The sequence below is a fragment of the Anguilla anguilla genome, chromosome 2 (genome assembly GCF_013347855.1).
Source record: "Anguilla anguilla isolate fAngAng1 chromosome 2, fAngAng1.pri, whole genome shotgun sequence".
Classification (NCBI taxonomy): domain Eukaryota; kingdom Metazoa; phylum Chordata; class Actinopteri; order Anguilliformes; family Anguillidae; genus Anguilla; species Anguilla anguilla.
In genome coordinates, this window is record NC_049202.1 from 55,758,670 (window position 1) to 55,778,725 (window position 20,056).

Below are 20,056 nucleotides of genomic sequence, written 5' to 3' on the forward strand. Positions count from 1 at the left end.
AATGAACAGACAACTTAAAACATGACTATTTTGACTGATAATGTTTTAACCCGTTTTAGCAATAGGGTTCCCACTCAAATCAGACTTATTTTCTATGATTTTTTATTTTTAAAAAGCAAAATTGGTAACAGATTAAAAAAAACATAAATAATTTTTAATTATATAGATTTTGCCAGACAATGAGGAAGCAGAGCGGGTTACAGTTAAAGGAACACAGCTCAGAAGGGACCATGGTAGAGGACTGAACCCCCAACCACTTAGGAAGGCTGGTCTATGGTTTGAGAGTCGGCTGCTGTATGGATTGTGCCACGTGTCTATGAATTCTACATAAAACCTAATTTTAAGGATACATTAATGCTTTTCCAGGATTTATTCTTGCTACAGTAGTCCATGCTATAAACTGACTTTTGTGAGGTGGCGCTACATTCCGAGACACAAAATATTTTGTCTGCGAAGGTACGCACTTCACTTTCCAGTGACCGATGATTATTCATAATGAAATTAATCTACAAACCAGTGAGCAGCCCAGTTAGTCACAGTACCATTATGAACACACTGACACTGCAAGCCTTGATATCTACATAATAAATTACATTGTGCTAATGATTTAGCGCTTAGTGTTTACTTTTAAAATGGGACGTCTTTCTTTTTCTTTTCAAGGACAATTGGATGTTTCGACTTTGAGGTCCCAGATACATTCACTATCATTTTGTCAGATATACACACAAATACACAGGCAGGACACATCCAGAATGTGCCAGGTTTGACACAAAGCTAAAGCATTTCACTCTCCAGCACATGCAGGCACTTTTGCAGCCACTGCCTGGACTCCTCGAACGCCTGGGTGGGTTTGGCTGAGTGGGCCACAGACTCCGCGGATGTGTGTGGCTCTTTGCTAGGCAACCCTGGTTCCATCCATTGGAGTAAAGCCTGATGAAAACAGCAAACTGCCTGTTATTCTGGGTTCCCAATGATAACTGGGTGTGTCACATCTACACTCCTGCCTGTAATGCAGTATGTACAGCCTTCTTCAGCACCAATTTACTCTCCCACTATAAACTACACTGTATTCTTGTGAGAGCCATGGGATCAAAGGTGCAGGCCCAAATGAAGCCAGTAATCATAAAAATATACATTAAAGCCACACTGCATTTATTTCATTGAAACCTATACAGAATATGTAAAACAATGACTTCAATGATTTCATTTTCTCTGCATGGGATAATCCCATTCAAACTTTAATGCAGAATTGCTGCGACATTTAGGTTGTTTTAAAAGTGGTCATTTGATGAACTTCAAAACAAAATAAGCTTCCATATAACATATTTTGTTAATTCCACCTATTTACAAGGTAAACCCAAGACCATACTTTTAAATGTTGTCCCTACAGCAATTTGTGCCAATTACTCCATGTTGAAATGATATGTCTGTGAATGGATGGATACAGTCCATACAAAGAAGATACAGACCGTGGAAATGTAATATTAAATAGCAATGTACTTAAAGGCTCAGACCGGTCCTCAGGCCACTCACCCTGTATCTGTCAGCCATCTTGAATTCCAGTGCCGACTGAAGCTTGCGCAGACATATGGGGCAGAGGTGCAGGGGCCTACGGTCCGACTCCTCCAGATGATTGGAGCCCTGCATTACGCACCGCAGCCACTGGCAGTGCTTTATGCCGAAGATGTGTCCAATCTCATGGGTTAGGGTCTGTCAGGAGTACAACGGAGGGAGATTTTTTTTTTTTGTCAACTTATCAAATCTATTTTATTGGGTGATGCATCTGGAGCAGCAGGCTGATTCGAGGCACGGGCAGGGGAGGAACAGGGCTGCAGCGGTCCGCAACCATAGAGAGAGGGACAGGCCAGGAGCGATCCCGCGGACTCAAGATCAAAACGTACTCCACACATGCAATCTCACGGTGGCCATTTTGAAAGTTGTGCTTCAGACAGATTCATGTGTTGACATTAGCTCAAGAGAGCATGCTTAACCTATTATTTCATCAGCAAAAATGGAGCAGTACGATACAGGAAGTCGGGATAATTTCAATGACAACAGAAAAGAATCATCATATAAAAAATGGTCACCTCAATAATGTTAGTTGCGTTACCGATATGAAAAGCTGTTTCCAGGTTTCTGGCTGATCTTATAATTACATTGTCCCAGGATTACATCTCAGTCAGTCAATCACAATGAATGACCTCTCACTGCTATTGCTCATCCAAAATGTTTTTTTTTCTGCTTGCAGATTCATGGTTTACACACATTTTTTCTATCCTTACATGTACTATGCACTATTTGAAAGAATAAACAATCAGCCGCATTTTGTGCAAAAGACTTGGGTGATGTGCATGTTGTTCTGTAACATTTCCTCCATTTATTTCATAAGAAATTAAAGTAAACTGCAATGACCATAACGACAGCAGCAACAACAATAATGACATAGCACTATTACGTATCTCAATCTGCCCTCCACCCTCTCCATATTGGAGAACTGTGATTGTTCTGGACAAGCAGACCTTGCAGGACCTGAGCAGCAGGGTGCTGGTGATGGGTGGGGTGTAGTATCCAGTGAACACTGTGTAATCCCCCGGTCTCATCTTCCCTTTCTCCAGTCGTCCTTTGTAACTCCTGCTGTAGAAATTGTCATCGTATCTGGCAAAACTGAAAACCCCCATTCCTGTATAGTTACAAAGCAGAAAAATAAAAAAGATTACAAAAACCAATTTAACCTTCTAAACTCTGAAAGCACATGATCCTTCATGAAAATACAGCCATGTGCTGTATATTTAGACAGTTCCAATGAAGTACAGTTCTGCCCTCTTGTGGTAGACACTCACAACTGCATGCAGTATGCCAGGATTAGCTGCAATCGCACATTTTGATCAGGCGATGACAACCTGAGTTCAATGTTTGTCAATAGAACGAGCAGGCATTACTAGGTTTTAAATAGCACTCTTTGAAGAACAGGAAAGGGGAATCTTGACCTTGACAACTGGGAGTGGCAACCATCATTAATATGAGATTACACATACCTTCAGTGAGGGACGCCTGGCCAAATACAAAGTTCCAGGAGTCTCTGGGGTACAAGTCAATCATGGTGATCCCCACAATACAGAAGGCATCTTTGGGCTTCCTCTTCAGTAAGAAATTTAGTAAATCACCTGAAAAAAAAACAACAGGTATAAAAAGGAGACATCTGTCCACATTTATACGCATATATACATGAAAATATTTCAATAATTTTTTCATTTAGGTGAAGTTTCTATGAATTTCTCCCAGTGAAGGATTTTTCACAAATGAGAAGAGGAACACAAACCTAAGGAACATGGATGCAGGAATGCTGTTAATAGATTCCAATGCACTAATATCTTAAATTTCCTTCTAGTGTTTCCCTTGAAAGCTTCACAAAAAACAAGTGTGTTTTTGGGGAAAAAAAGCCATTAAGGAAAATGGGCATTAAGTATTTCTACTAATTCCCAGGGTGTCAAACTTAAGTCCTGGATGGTTGTAGTATCTGTTAAGATTTCTGATATCCTGAAGAAAAAGGGGTCTGGATTCTTTTGCCAATCAAGAATTTAAATTAACCACTGGTGCTAAAGCACACCTAAAACCAGCAGATGCGGTGGTCGTCCAGGACTGGATACTGTGTACTCAATGAACAGAGAAAACACACAAGCAAAAAATGTGGAGAAATGAGTACTGCCAAAACAAAGAGATGGCTCTCACCGGCATGTATCTGTAGATTGTGTGTGTTGCCGTTGATTCTAAAGGCACAGCCAGTGGCAGCCACTGTCACAGGGTCAAGGAGCCTGACTGTAAGCCCATGATAAAATGCCTCACAGTAGTCCCGCAGCCAGCCCACATACTGCTCTGTGAGAGCTTCTGCTCCACCAAATGAGCCTGTGGACACAAGACACATGATGTCACGAAAGTATGCAATACTATCCCCACTCCATTAAACTAAAGTACACAATATCAAAACTTTAAGTATATGCTTTAATGTGTATTCAATGACACAGGCTATAATGAATGTTCAGACTCTAACATCAAATGAGCTTTGCCATAGTTCAGATCTTCACAGTAGATCACCATCACAAATCTGTGGTGAACCCCCATTGCCCTGCATTTACTTAAGCAGCAACATACCAATGGTCTGGATATAAATGGTATTTCTGCCTTTAACAGGAGTACTGCGGTGGGGGTTGCTGTAGAAACTCTGGAAGTCCTGGGGTTCCTCCGGATGTGCAGTGATCCAGTCAGAATCTGAGTGCAAGCTGATGGGACAGAACAGGGTGCTGTCAAGATGGAGGCCTTCCTCCATTAAACGCCTCTCCTGGCGACTGTACTTCTGATAGAGGGCTACCAAATCCTGGCGGTTTGACACAAGGGCAGTCCGTAATCTCTCAACTGAGTGCTGGATCACCTGCATCTAACCCACAGACAGAAGACGACATATTGCTGGTCTAGTATCGAGGTAGTACCGTTTCATTGGCATATCTATTAGAATGCAAGTTTAAATTGAAGCCTTTTTAAAGATTATATAGACTCTATACAATCACATTGATTCTCGATGTCACTTGTCTAAGAGAGGAAGTTAGAAATCTGTCAAAATTACTTTGAGTCACAACAATAAGAAACAACATACGGATCGTGACCTGCAAATGCTTAGTCAGATTATCTGAGACGTGATATTTCACCCACCCTTGGAAAACGAATTTGGGGAAATTAAGTGCATAGTCTTCCCAAGTAAAATACAAACGCTTGACACATTAGCTAATAGAATTGTTGCTAACAGCAGCACCTAGTCAACTCAACCAGCTAGTCTACTCGATTATCATCAGTTAACGTTAACTTGCTATTGATAACTGCAGACAGTTTAACGCTATAACCACATAGCTAATTGTTAGTCAAGCGCTATTGGCTAGTTAGTTAATTTGTTTCCTTGTAGCAACAATGGCTAAGCACATGACTTAATATCTTGTAAGAACAGGCCTACCTGAGACCCAGTAGACAAGTTACTTCATGAACTCCAGGGACTGAATCGGTCAGCGTCAGAAGGAAATTAACTGGCTAAACTATAGACCAGTCTAGCTAGCTAGTGGGTTTAGATAATCTATTCTAAACTCAAAACGTTAGCCTAGCTAAACTTAAGCTAGCGAAAGTTAGCGAGCAAACTTAGTTTTAAGTAGTTACGTTATGGCACGCAGCATGATTACACAGCAACTACAACCATTATATTTTGTTGCCGAAAAAATAAGCGGCACCAGGCTGCTTATAGATATATCAACTCACTAGTGTTGATAGTACCATGGTTAAGAAACGCTAGCCGCTAACGAATAACACTGCGCCCGAGCTAACTGTCGTTAGCTAAACAAACCGATTTCGGAATCTTACCGTTCTGATACTGTGAATGTTCCTGCGTTTGCTTGTACCCGTAGACTAGTGCCGGGTGTTTATGTATTCCGAACGCTTTAAAACCAATTACGTATGGTTGCCACTATTCGTACTTATACGTGCTAATAATGTAGTAGTGAAGATGATCCCTTCTTTCAGAGTTGTCTCATCCTCATTCCATCCTGTGCATTGCTTTCTGGCACCAACTAATGTGTTGACCTACTTAACCCCAATTTAACATTCCTTGCAGATTGTGAAGCTACGTTTTAGCTTCTCCAACTATTCTGTATCATGTAATTCACAAGGTGCAGTAGCCTACTCCTTAACGTTAAAACAACGTACGCATTAGAGCAAAACATAATCGCCTCTGAATTTCCCTGTTGCCTGGATTTCCTTTTTTGACAAGCACCCCTGTGTCTATGAAAGCCGGTTTGTTTGCCCAGCAATATTGCTCAAATGCCAGCAGTGTTAACTGTACTCTATCTTTATTAATCTTTTTTCATTCATAAACCATACCGACCTTACCCCTTGATACAGTTCTCAATAGGATAGTGTTGTTTATGATTATGTAGCTTATTTTAATGTTAATGGTAGTTTCCCCTCATTAATTTACGGCCGAATCGACGCATCCAAGCGTAGGCCTTACTGCCTTCCGCAATTAAAAAAAAAGGAAAATCACAAGACTACTCAATTCTTTGGATTAAATTCTGTTGTAGTCTATAGGTAAAATTAAAGAAATACATTTTAAACATTCTGTGCTCAAGTAGGAATTTTTATATATGCCTACCCGAGAAGAGATTTCATGGAAGAAATACCCCAAGATTCTATTTCTTTAAAAATGATTTTTCTCTCTGTTTTATATTTCTTTCAGGCTGACAACATGTGATACACTGTTTGAACCTGGCCACACTCACATAAACCTGCAGATGTTCAGTTCTCTGTTCTGGGCACAGCGGCCTAACCATAGCCTGGTCATTTAACACTATCACTTCTACTACCTCTGAATATTCCCTTTCAACACCAGAACCGTGGCTCATGTCTTGCTTTTTTTTGTTCTGTTTTGCATGCCAACTACCGCTCTCTCATAATCTATTTTTCATTAAACTCCTACATTCGGCTGGTCCCGGATATATGGTAATATCTGTATTTTCTTTTTCTGGTGCTTTTTTGGCAATTTTATCTGATATGTCATTTCTTGAAGCACTGCATGTTCTGGAGGAACCCATACCAATTCCACTGTGCATCCTCTTTTTGCTTGTCTTAATAAACAGAGTGGAATTTACCTCACTGTAGCAAGATGGGGCCTAGAACCACTGTTCTTCAAAGCAGCTGAGTCGGTTTATATTAATCCATAGTCCAAACAAGCTTCTTCTAACCACCCATAAATTGACATCAACTCCAAAGTGAAAACATAAACTAGGGAGGCACAACCTGTGATGGATTTCAAGTATCACCATTCCAAACCCTGCTGTACCACTTTCAAGATCCAAAGATCTGCCAGTATAAATCTGAAGAGAATGTCCCCAGTTTTGTTTATTATATTCTTTGGCAACTGACCCTTATCATCACCTTTTTTTCCAGGGCTAGGTCAATATCTGGTTCCAAAATGGAACCACTGGCCATGCGAATTGAAAAACTGACACTATCATGGATTCTTCTAAGTTAAATTTATCACCCTTTTTCTTAAAATGTGAAAATAGTTTCCCTTAGCTTTCCCCTCTGAAAATTCCCACATTTCACCTCGTAGACATTCAGCTGCAAAGTTATAATCATAGCTGCATGACTTCACCTGATAAAGTAAACCCAGCTTTATTTGTCTTGATTTCAGTGAAATCTTCCATTTCCATTAATAGGTGTGGGCTTAAATACACCACAACAGATCCTCAGAGCCTTGGTCTGAATTTAGCAGCTGATGCAAAGATCATGCAGCCAAATCGGACTGATCTAATTGTAAACCAATAGATCATCAGTAAGGTGTCCCTCTTTGCTCCAAAATCACACCCAGATACACAATGGAGAATATTGTTTAAATTCACATTTGATACGTTTTTCCAATATGCATTTTCCAAGTAGAATTTTCATCCACCTTAAACCTAAACAGTGTTAAGCTCATGTCAGGGACTTCCTGTTTCTGCCCAAAAATCATAAACTCAGTTTTTGGGTCTGGAATTCTAAAATCCCATTGATTAGCCCCTACTTCAGTCTGAAAATATTCTTTACTTCAGAGTATAGCATAGTGCATAGTGATGAAACAAAATGTATCATTCAGTATAAATCCATTCATAATTGCATAATGGAATTAATGTGTCTATCCAGGTAGGAATTACATAATTACGGTAGGAATAATCTGAAACATAAACCCATACCAGACGGAACTGATCTGAAATACTTTTGGACTTTAATCACAGGGCATGTCTGTGATGGGCAGGAAGCACAGTGTGAATACTATGCGGCACTGTTTTATAAGACTGGATTTGCATGGCACATTATCAATGAAGTCCATTCAAACCAGCAAAGGAGCAGGATTATAAATCACACTCCCCTGTTCTGCTGCATCAACAGATTACATACAAATGTTTAACCACTGTGACGTGCTACAGCTGAGGTCTGATAACTGGGCACACACAAATATAACATAAGGTAATTTCTTAATGTGGCGAGTCACATCATCAAAGCCGTTGAGTTTTCTAGCCACAGCCAGTGTCCACCTCTGATTTTCAGACTGTCTTCAATGGCAAAAAAGGCATACACATCAGGAAATTAACAAAATAAAAAACACACATCTCTTTTTTAATGTTTCTTTTTTTATTGAAGACTGAAAGGTGTCAGAGAGCATAGAAGTTTTGATGAGAACTGTACAAGAAATGATTTTACAGATATTCTCAATTTACAACTGGTTTTTAGAATGAAGATTGTACGGTGACCAATCCTACTGCCCTCCCCACACCCAAAAATGTTTAAGCACAGTATATTATTATAAAAGGCTGTATTTGGCTAGGATAGGTCAATAGCATTTCCTATCCATTTCTTTTTGAACATATCTCTAAGGCTTGTCTGGTAAGGGTAAGACCACTGTGAAAATAAAATGCGCAGTATGACCAGCTATCCTTTCACATATAAAATGCAAATACATAAGAGTACTTAAGAGTACAAAACTGGATAATGGCATGCCTTTAAATTAGAGACAAAACACCACATTTCCTTTTGCCACAAGGACATTCACAATGCCCAATAAGGGATAAGAGATGCACATATAAAAACACCACAACTGCAGGTAAATGGTGCTTCAATACTTGAAAGACAGAAAAAATGGTTAAAAATGGTCTTTAAAGTTAAAAAATGCAACATTGTTTTGTCTCTTTGTATGGTTTCATGATTTTGAAAGCAACAAAGTTGTGTTGCATAGCTGGCACAAAAGTATGGCTACAGTATTTTTTATATAAGTTGACTGTGTCACCCAAAGTTGCAGGGGGTTGCAGACATGGAGCAAAATGCAAGATTGCAAGGTAACAATCAGGTTTACAGTGGATCCAACTGCACTTTAACCAGATGTCGTCTCTCAAATTCTAGCACTCAATAGGGAAATCAAAACTATTTGTAAGATGCAGTAAAAGTGAAGTCTACCGTTCTCTTGTATTTGGATACCCCTGGAAGGTTGGCACGGAGGAACATATCCCCAAATAGTGATTAAAACATTTCATTCCCCACAATGGGTTCTTGTTTGCTTGTTACACAGTGTTCATACAGTTTAGGAGGGAAAAACTCTGATATCACAATACAGGCATTGTAGAGGCACTAGTTGCATTGGCAGGAGAAGTGCTGCTCCATCTGCAGCTGTTCTGATTTTGGTTTAAATAATTTCTGAACAGACTTCTGACAAAGAAGCAGGATCAACTGCACTGGCCCCCATTATACAGACATAGCTGTGGTAAAGGAAACAAGACCTGCCTGACCTGTTCAAGGGGTTGAATCATTCACTGCAGTGTATCCAACTAAGCATACTTATTTTGACATTAAATGTAACGAACTAGCCTCTCATACCCATGACATTTATCGTGAACAGTCTAAATTGATTTTTTGCTAAAAAGTAGGAAAGGATCCATAGAATAATGCATGAAAAACATGCATTAATGATGCGGCTTGTTTCTAAAAAAAAAAAAATTTATCTTCAGGACAAATAAATGTGCTTTCCATATCTGACCACAGTTGTAGAGTACAGCCGTACCGGTGAGTCAGCATCTCTCAGAGACATATTTTGACAGGGTGAAAATCTCTGATTAAAGACAGAGAATTAAGTGAATTTAATACTCTGAAGGCAGACCAAATTGGAAGGTGCTGTCAGACTAATTCAGACTCGATGGGTCGTATGACACATCCCTGTCTATTTTACATCTTCATAAAAATGGAAAAGACTGCCTCCACAGCTCAAGAGTCACTGATTATGGTAAAAGTTCTGCAGAGCTGAAAATCTCCCTCAATTATCTTTTTGAACGAACACAATGTCAGCATTGAAGCCGTTGATCTCAAAATTTGAATCAAGAAGAACATGAATTATTTTAGTGGAATGCTGAACAAAAATATCCATGCACTGACAAGCTTACTGCCATTACCTATCCTGCATATTATATCAGGTGTTTTTCTTTAATGTCAAGCAATTTTCAAAAGTGCATAAAGCAGGAATTCAAATACCACACCAATCAATGTTTGTCACGGATACTTGGCTATGGAGACAGTTTGGCTTGCATGTGTTGCAACTTCCAGACACCATTATGTTTTCCTTTTGAAAGCATCAGCCGAGTTTTTCTGGCTGATGTTAATTTCCTTTCCTGATGATCAATCTACATCAGCGTCTATAGCATTCGTCCTCAGGAAATCATTTACATCTGCAACGAACAGAAAAACCTATAAAATCTCAAAGCATGTTTTTAGGTCTCATTGAACAGATGTGTCAAGTAGCCAGATATAAATGGAGCAGTGCATTGTAGAAGTGCATGTTACAATGACACGTTAAGGCAAGATGCTGCGAATGACAGAATTCCATAGTGATCAACCAGACCTCACCAGGAAATGTATAATGTGTCCTGAGATGCATCTGCGCATAATGGGAATTAAGTAAGAAGGTCTGTAAGTAATAGACAGTATCGCCTCAGCATTTCACCAAAATGCTGACATACCAAGAAAATTAAACTGGTTATCGCACATCAAACAGAAGGCAGAATGCAAATAATTTTAAGAGCCTGGTAATTGTAATATATGTTTGGAAAAACAGAAATTACATAATAAGTGGGTTACAAAAATTTCAGGAGAAAAAAAAGGAGTAAGTTAATTAGACATGTACATGAAGAATATCTAAAACAACTGAGACAAAAAAAGAATCTCTGTACAACTACTTATAAACAACTTTCTACAGCGACAACATTCAACAATTCTTTTTACAGGGTTCACCAAGCAATTTCTATCCCTTTTGTACGTAATTGAAACAGACAGAGGAGAAGCATAATGGATTAGTTAATGGTACCATAAAAATGTGGCACTTTGGACAAAGATGCATTTGTCACCAACTAAAAAGCACACAAATGTTGGTCAATCAGCAGACTGAAAACTTTAGTGAAGGAAAAATAAATAAAAATAGACACCTATCCCCTTCCCTGACATGCACACAATGAAGAGATTACTAAAGCACAAAACGGCCCTCATTGTGAGGATCAGGTGAAAACGGAAGACTGGAAGAAGTTATTTAGCTAGCCAGCAGTGTGGATTTAATACCATTGATGGATAGGTAGGTCTAAGTAATGAATGTTATGGCACTTTGGGTTTTGTCTTTTTAAGCACACAAATTTAAATTAATATACAAAGTGGTCTACATTAAGCCCTGAGATTAAGCCATAAACTGTAGCCTTTCAAGCTCCACTGCATAGCTAACAACAGTATGAATCAAGTGGTGTCAAGGTATGTCATGTGCCTGTACCAATCTTGTTGGATGACATTACACTCCCATTCACTATGATAACGTATCCATCAGCAGTAGTAAATCTACAGTGGTATAGTGTAAACCTTTGGAATATAATTTAAGAACTTAAAGAAATCAAATATTTAAAAAAAATCAATGAAAATTGATTAGAAAACCAAATCTAAAACTTAAGGCCAGACAGGTATTCTGAGAAACTCAGAATATGTTTCCTATTAAAAATAAAACATCTGTTGGCTTGCATTGTTTTAGCCCTTGCTAATTTTCTATATATCAGTAATTAAGGCTCAGTAAGACATGAAAAAGACTCCTCAGATATTAACAACTCTCATCCTAAAAACCGTTCTTTTTTTAGTTCCACTTACACGTGTTAGTTACTCAGAAAATTACTCATAAGATCAGTGTGTTACTTCAACATAAGAGGGAAGCATTACAATGAAAACCAATACATTGAATTTTCATTGCAAGTATGTTTTTTATACAGCACTGGGCACTACAGGTGCACAACCCTGTTCATCTCATTAACCCCTTAACTCAGTCACTGCTGACGACAGCCACAAAATCCTTCCCCCAACAAAACATTTTAAAGGGTTAATAAATGGAGTTAAGGACGAAAAAAAAAACAGTCCTTAGGGAGGAGCATCACTGTAACATGAGCTGCTTGAGGTTGTCATGCAAGATGGTGTCCTTGACATCACGGAAAACCAGTCGAATGTTCTCTGTATTAATGGCTGTGGTGAAGTGGTGGTAGAGTGGCTTCTGCTGCTGGTCCCGGCGCTTGTTGCGGAAACACTCCACCAGGAACTTCTGCACGTCTGCCAGATTGTGAGGGTCCCCTTCATACTCAGGAAAGTAGTCTTTTATGGCCACGCATTTGACCTTCTCCTCCAGCAAGTCTGTCTTGTTGAGGAAGAGAATGATGGAGACATTGCTGAAGACACGGTTGTTGACTATCGTCTCGAAGATGTTGAGCGACTCCATGAGCCGGTTTGTCTGCCGGTCCTCCATCAGCACCTGGTCAAATTCGCTGGATGAGACTAGGAAGAGGATGGAGGTGACGCTGTCGAAGCATTCGAACCACCGCCGGCGCTCCGACCTCTGCCCGCCCACATCCACCATCTTAAAAGGCACATTCTTAATCTCAAAGTCGTACTCGTGGATGCCCTTGGTTGGCCTGCGGGCTAGAAGGATGTCCTGTTGCGAGGGCAAGTAGTCCTGAATACAGGAGGGAGAGAAAGAGGGAGGGAGGGAGAGAAAACAGTATAAGGCATGGAGAGTAGCAACTGCCTGAATAAACAGTATCTGAAAAACAGGCCACTTAAAAACTGACCAAAATTGGCCAACATGATTGGAAAATCAATGTTTTACGTGGCAGACTTTTCCATCAACATCTTAGGAAACTTTTCTGATTTTATGCTGCTGTATAGGTGTATAAATGTGCACTTCCATATGGAAAATATAATGCAGTATGCTATCCATGTGTCATTTTCAGTATTTAAAAATATTGGTCAGTTTTTCAACATAGCTAGAATTACAGTGGTCACAGGGCTGTTGTCCAGCATGCCCTGCATTTTGACATTCATTTCCTGTTAAAAATAATTACCTGCACCATTTGTACCTGGCTTAACAATCTATATCTGGTGGAGAAAAAAAATTATCTTGAGCATTAAAAAAAAAAACCCCAAAAAAAACCAATTCTAGCGAAAATGAAATTTTGATTTTCTGGTCAAACCCAGAAGCACTACTTGAGATGTACAGTAGTCTAGCCAACATACACAAACTGGCCAGTTCTGAATCTGCCATTATGTGAATCGTTTCTCAGTATATCACCAAATTATTTATCAATATATCAAGATATGCATACACAAGTCGATAGTGGAATGCAAAATAAAAAGGAAAAAATGCACATTCCAGTTTCCTGTTTCTTTCTGACCTGAGAAAAGCAAATACAAAAAAATAAAATTGTTACAAAGCCACAGGTGGGCAGGTTTAACTGACCAATGTCCCAGCATGGACAAATAATATGCCTGTGGGAACTGTAGAATTTAGTAATGAAAAGGTCTAAAGCACAATAAACACACAAAAATCAGCAAGTTACAAATCATAACCTAATGTATATAATTAGAATCCCTACTATAGAGGGAAAAACAATGACAAAATATTAATTCACCCTTCCTTATAAAAATTAATTTACAAAAACGCACATGTAAAATGTTTTAGAAATGATGGAAATCCCACAGGAGTTTGTATAAACAGTGCCTTTATCTCAGTCGAAAAATATGGAGAATGGGACACGAGTGTGGAATGGTAGAGAAACTAACATGCAGTCTCAGGAATTACATGCAGCTCAACACTAGTTTTGACATGTCTAGTTGAGGGAGGGACCTGTAGGCAGCGGAGAGCAACTCACAGACAAGAACCTTTGATTTTAGCCCTTACTGACTACCAGAGCTATCAAACTGGGGAACAGCATTCAATGCAAAAGAGTTGGACTGCAATGCGGTTTCCCAGGGGAACATCTAACCACTCATACAGCTCAGACTAGCCACATACATTCTACAAAGGAAAACTAACAAAAGAAGCAGATACACCAGACCTCCCTCTCACTCACTCCCCACCCCTACCAGAATTCAATTCCTTAAATCCCTGTGGGAGGGGGTGAAAAGCACCATTAGTCCAACCCTCACTGGCGAAAGAAGCAGGGCTGTCAACGGGCTACCAGCCAAATCCCTAAAATCAGTGATAGATATGCTATGTAGCTCCTACAAGCCAGGAATGGAGAGCTGTAGCAAGTAAACAACAAAAAAAAATATAGTGGTGGGGCGGAGGGATCAAGTTCCAGCGTGTCTGCTTGATACCGGTCTTGTCTCACTTCACCAATGAAAACTCACTGCTTAGTCACATGGGCACGTCCCATGACCGATTCTGCCTTGACACACAGTCATAAAGACGAGCTGAGCTCAAACAATGCTGAAATGGAACCTCATCCTTCCTCAGCACCTCTGGCTGCATTGCCTAGTCAAGCTGAGGAAACATGGAAATATCATATCTCAACCTCAGTTTTCTGCCTCTTAAAAGGAAGGTCTCATTGCAACCAACCAACCCCCAGATATACAGCGTTTCTCCGTTTTCTCCACTCTCTGCCTCTGTTCTGAGTGTTTTCACTCAGCGTCTCCATGTGCCACATTGTTCCTCCTGGCATTTCCCACTCTCATTAGGAGGAAAAAACAAAACGCAGCCCAGAGTGTTTCTCGGGGTGAGGAGGGGGTGGATGTTCCATCCTTCACCCAGATTTTTTGCAGCATTTCCTTTTCCTGTTTATCAGTGGCGGCCTAGAGCTCCGGCCCTGTTTGGGGGCTCTGTGAAAGATGGCCGACTGCACGGTTCGGGGAGATGTCAGCCACCCGGAGGCCCAGCCTCTATTCAGAGCCTCCCAGGAGAGTCTCCCTGCTACAGCAGACACCCAGCCCACTTCCTCTTTCTCAGCAAGAGCCTCACCAGATCACAAGATTACACTGCATGACTAAAGGGCTCAGTCAAGAGTCATGGAGAGGGAAGGAGAGCAAAGGAGGATGGCTTCTGCTTGCTCCATTTGCCTGGACTGCACTGGTGTGGACCATCCTGTCAGCCCAATGCCTTCTCACAGACGTTTCTCATTGCACCCACACAGCCCTACCTACAGGGAATATGGAACACAGCAACCAATATTTCAGCTGAATTAAGCCAAAATGTAAATGTTCCAAAGGCTTATTCAAGATTTGGCCAGGTTATGCACTCGCAAGCTAGTGATGACTTTCCACACTGTGGTGGAGCTAGCGCCAACCGGAGGAGAGGTGAATCTCTCAGTGATGATAATAAGTAGCATGTGGGTACCTGGCATGTCACTGGCAGACACCGCGACAGCAGTAATCCGAGGAACACTAGCCAACTTAAACATCTGTGTCCCATTGCCCCGTCACTGTAAATGTCTCGTCATAATCTGCATAATATGCCTTTTAGTTCCGAGAAATCTGTTATCTACAACGTTTACAATCTATGTAAAATAAGTCTTGTGCCTATTATATTACAATTAATATACAAAACTGCTACTGTTGGCAAAGACACAATGCTGCTTTCCAGTGGACTTCTGGAAGTAAAACTGGTAAATCAATATAAAATATCAGGCTATCCTACTGATTGACATGAATCATTACTAATGGTCTTCAGTTTTCTAATTTTTTCTAGTTTTTATGAAAGACTGCAAATCAGTCATGGGCAAGTAGCAGTGGTCACTAATATAAAATCAATGGTGAAATGTTAGTAATTCCAAGGATAACATTAGGCTATATCATCATATCATATTATTAAGAGTTGTTAGGTCAATGCCAGTTTGCATTAACATTATAACCAATGTAAAAAAACACAGCTCAAGAAGAACATTCCATTGTTTTTGCCATGAGTTGAAATCTGACTCTTGGAATCCTAGCAGAACGATTGATCAAAGGATTATTGGTGTCTAGCTGAAAAGAACAAAGAGGGAAAATTGAGTTACTGTTGTTAAAAGGGGCTGTCATTCACCAACTATGGGATTGTACAGCGGCTGGGTAGTGGTGGCTCATTTTGGACACGCTTCCTTCGATTACTGATCACCAGGGGTGGACAGTAACGAAGTACATTTACTTGAGTACAGTACTTAAGTACATTTTTTGAGTATCTGTACTTTACTTGAGTATTTATTTTTTTGGAAACTTATGACTTTTACTCCACTACATTTGAAAGATAAATATTGTACTTTTGACTCCACTACATTTCTATGATGGTTGTCGTTACTCATTACTTTGAAGCATATCTTTTAAGTCAACAGTTGAATATTTTTTTTGTTTTCTAAAATGCGATTGGCCACACGCTGTGTTCCTCACAGGAGAAAAACCAACCACAGTAGCCCACTCCTAATACGCTGTCGGGCAAGTTCAAAGTGCTTTCTTGTTGCACCAGTGGTTGAACAGTTCAATTTGAACTTGGCGGCGGTAATTATGGCAACGGCAGAAGATAAGGATGATTCTTCGCCACCAGAGCACCCATGGCCATATCTCAAGTCCATGTTTGAGATTTGTGAAATTCGAAAAGATTCATATTGTTTTAAATGTTTGCTCTGCTTACCACGTACAAACTACATCGCTGCATTCAAAAACTCGCCGTCCAACCTGAAAAAACATGTCGAGGTATGTAAACGTTGGCTAACGGTAGCCCGTTTGCTAATTATGAAGCTGTCTGAGCTTGTAGTGGTTGCAGTTTTTATGCTAGGATTGGTCAGATGAAATTTTATGGAATTTGAGCGAAGGGTCATCCCACTGTTTCACATTTCAGGCAATGCTATCTATCATCAGGGGTTAAATTGGGGGTGGACGCGGGTGGACGGTGTCCACCCACCTTTGGTAAATAAATAAATAATTTTGACCAGCAGTTTTACAAATAACTATGTCAATCCGTCCATTTAGGCTCCAGTCCATGTGTTCCCTCTAGCCACTTACTCGCTCAACCAAACAATTCAGAAGAAAAAAAAAACTCAGGAGGAACAGTCGTTTATATAGACAACACAGAAAGAAAAATATTGTTGATTGTCTTGATTGATTGGAAGCGGATGCGGTAGGTAGTTTCATTAGGCTAACATGTAATTTCATCTATGCAACATTTTAAAGAGAGGTGAATAAACAGCCCCCACGAACGCTGGCTATTATTAACGGTAACTTTGATTGCTTAAGCAAAATCAGCAGCTTGCTGGTCAGTAGCTAAGCTAGGATTGAATATTTCCCACATACATAACGTTTTATTCAGCGGCGACTGGTGAGCTGAAAATTGGTGGGGCGCAAGACTTTGCTTTAAACTAATCATTGATCTCAACCTGTTTTCATGAGTAATTTTCCTTTATAATCAAGCGTGCCAACGATCGGATTAATCAAATGACAAGTAGCCTAACACACAACGTCTTCATACCGTATTAGGGGGATCAAATCATAAATTCAATTTATCTGTTAAAAATCCATTTTAATCACCAAGTAGTCTACACTTAACAAATAAGGTACACCAGTCTGTTATCTACTATGTTAGCTCTCAGAATAACCAGCAAAAACAAAACCTGCACTTCAATTGTGTTTACAATCTAGCCTACGCATTGCAGATATTTGCCATGAATACGAGTGTGGAGAAAGAAGTGTATCCGCAAATAATGTTGATTAAAAAAGTGCACAATTTCGTACTGCAAATGAAAATAAATGTAGACTATAAGGCCTAGGCTACTCGCTAAAACTGCCTATCTGGGGACAGCTGGCTATATATGATAGTATTGAATAGCCCAATTTGTGGATTAATTGTTTTGATACTCAAGGAAAATCAGGGGAAGATTTCGCCACTGCTTAGCGATTAAAACAGATTTTTCTCAGTCGCATTTATCATTTAATCTCCCTAACACAATGCGAAGAAGCTGTGTCCCTTTCCATTTGATTAGTCAGATATTTGCATGCTTGTTAATCACTGAAAATTAATTAAAACAGTTTGAGATCAATGATTAGTTTAAAGGAGTTTTGCGCCTCACCAGTTTAAGAAAGATGGATAAAGGAGGATAAAGTGAGGACAAGAGGAGGATGGCCGATTATTTTCGTGGGTAAAAAAAATTCTCAGCATTAATGACACTCAATAAACTTGAAATATATTATGTAAAAGCTTGCATCAATAGTATACATTCTTTTTAAAACATTGTTTTCCTTAATTACAATTATGTGCACAATACATTAAAGATACAACTATTTCAAGCTGAGACATTTATTGGTTTGTACCTTTTTTCACCCACCTCCCACCGGATCTCAGGGTCCACCCACCTCCCAAATCTCAATTTAACCCGTCTATCATGTGTTGCTATCTAATAACAGTAAAAATGCATCTGTAAATGAGCTTCTGTAAATGCATCGTAGAAACAATACAACAGTGCATTGACATTAAAAATAAAATGTACTTTTGAATACTTAAGTATTTTTAAAAGCAAGTACTTCAGTACTTTAACTAAAGTAAAAATTTGACTGAACAACTTTCACTTGTAGTGGAGTAATATTTGACCAGGGGTATCTATACTTTGACTCAAGTAATGGAGTTGTGTACTTTGTCCACCACTGCTGATCACCCCATGCTATTCAGGAAGCATCTGCAGAAACCAACTGCCAGTAGTGAGAGAGATGCCTCTGGTCTGATCAGTAATAGCGCCGCTGTAGCACACTCTTTGGTTTATAGCGTGGGTCACAGTCACTGGGCCCTGAACAGGCAGACGCATCACACCACTGAACACACTGTAGCTGACGTGCTCATTTGGTGGTGATGCGAGAGCATTAGTTCCGAACGACAAAAAAGATGTTCAAATGTTTAAGATTTAAAACAGGATAAAAAAATAATCCCTGGTGATAAGGGCGTTCTATTTCAGTAACAGTTTCGGTCCTGACCCATATCATCAATAAGTTGACTTTGTAAAACCCAGCAATCACGTCACATTACAGATTTGTTGTAGATCTGAATTTAGGAGTGTCTGACTTTAAGGGAGAATTGGGGATTGTTCACGCATAAAAGAGCTTTAACAGTTCAGTACTGAAGGAATCTCTGAAAGGGACCAGGGTATACAAACAACTCAGTACAATGAAACATTTAGTCTACTACACCCTTAACAGCCACCTGGAATTGAGAATCAGACAGCAAAAGAAAAGGTTTATTAAAAACTCTGCGTCCTGATTATTTCTTCCGCTGACTGCCCAGCGACAGACTCGTTTCCCAGTAAAACCACAGACTAACAGCACGACCATCACATCCGGGAAAAAATCACTTGTCTGGTTTTAGTTTGAGAAACGGCTTCTTTCACACTTGCAGGCAGGGTAGACACCTGTTGTTTTCCATAGTCTACAATTCTGCTCTATCAACAACCCACACAAAATGGCAAATGGGTAAACACAGTCAAAAAAGAAAAACACAATCTGTTTTGTCAAATAGAATGTGACCCAATTTGGATTCAGCTAAACAAAGAGTGTAAAGTGCTTGCACCGTTTGCTGATTTAGCACAAAAAAAAATCCATGGGGGAATATTTAATTTAATGAAAAACAACATCAACAGCTTTAAAAATGAGCAATGTTACTCTGTGGTTAATAATAATGTAGGTCACACCAGCTGTAATATGTGCAAACGCTTAACTGAAAATTCTACACAGCTGGGTTTCACTCCAAAGACAGCTACTCCATTCAGCTTTAGTTGAGACACGGTGGAAATGATACAAACCGGAGACACTGCACAAGCACACGCTAGCAGAGAATAAACTTACCGGCTCTCCAAGCTTATCCACATTATCCAAGAAATACTTCACCGATTCACCCTGTGAAGGAAGATATAAAAATGTAAATATAAAGACTTGTGCGCTAATGTTACTGTATCACTGGAAAACAAATGTGTGTAAGTGTACATCTCATTTCAATCCTGTATTCCAAATCTCACCTATCCTAGACTGAAAAACTGATTCACTTCAAAAGGGTTTTTTTTTATTTTTAAAACCACTGTTTCTTATGAAGCAGAGGGAACTATCACCTCCATCCCAGGAAATATTTATGGATACAAGCTACTGCATTTCAGCATGTGTGATACATAATGTGACACAGACCAGCAAACAACTGTTCTGGCTCAGTATT

The 20,056-nt window shown here is 39.6% G+C and overlaps 2 protein-coding genes and 1 long non-coding RNA gene across 5 annotated transcripts in view; 1 reads left to right on the forward strand and 2 right to left on the reverse strand.

Moving 5' to 3' along the window:
- Positions 1–79: 79 nt before the first annotated feature.
- On the reverse strand, positions 80–5,988 carry LOC118219545 (archaemetzincin-2). Of its 3 annotated transcripts, none has more exons than XM_035402773.1 (7): positions 5,398–5,988; positions 4,150–4,432; positions 3,730–3,903; positions 3,036–3,164; positions 2,520–2,680; positions 1,534–1,710; positions 80–930 (listed from the first exon to the last, which is right to left on the reverse strand). In XM_035402773.1, the coding sequence occupies exons 2-7, from the start codon at positions 4,430–4,432 to the stop codon at positions 775–777; spliced, it is 1,080 nt and encodes a 359-aa protein (XP_035258664.1). In that variant the 5' UTR covers positions 5,398–5,988; the 3' UTR covers positions 80–774. The 3 variants fall into 3 exon arrangements, with proteins under 3 accessions (XP_035258664.1, XP_035258665.1, XP_035258666.1); XM_035402774.1 differs by lacking the exon at positions 5,398–5,988 and adding an exon at positions 5,000–5,379; XM_035402775.1 differs by lacking the exon at positions 5,398–5,988 and adding an exon at positions 4,705–4,905.
- Positions 4,362–9,171, forward strand: LOC118219546. The gene is made up of 2 exons (XR_004763792.1): positions 4,362–4,477; positions 6,269–9,171. It is a non-coding gene; the product is annotated as an uncharacterized LOC118219546 (long non-coding RNA).
- LOC118219543 (guanine nucleotide-binding protein subunit alpha-13) overlaps positions 8,209–20,056 on the reverse strand; it is a 32,513-nt gene continuing 20,665 nt past the window's right edge. The window contains exons 3-4 of the mRNA XM_035402772.1: positions 19,696–19,746; positions 8,209–12,580 (exon numbers count right to left, since the gene is read on the reverse strand). Of these exons, the coding sequence (XP_035258663.1) occupies positions 12,008–12,580; positions 19,696–19,746 (624 nt within the window). The 3' untranslated portion in view covers positions 8,209–12,007. The remainder of the gene's footprint in view (positions 12,581–19,695; positions 19,747–20,056) is intronic.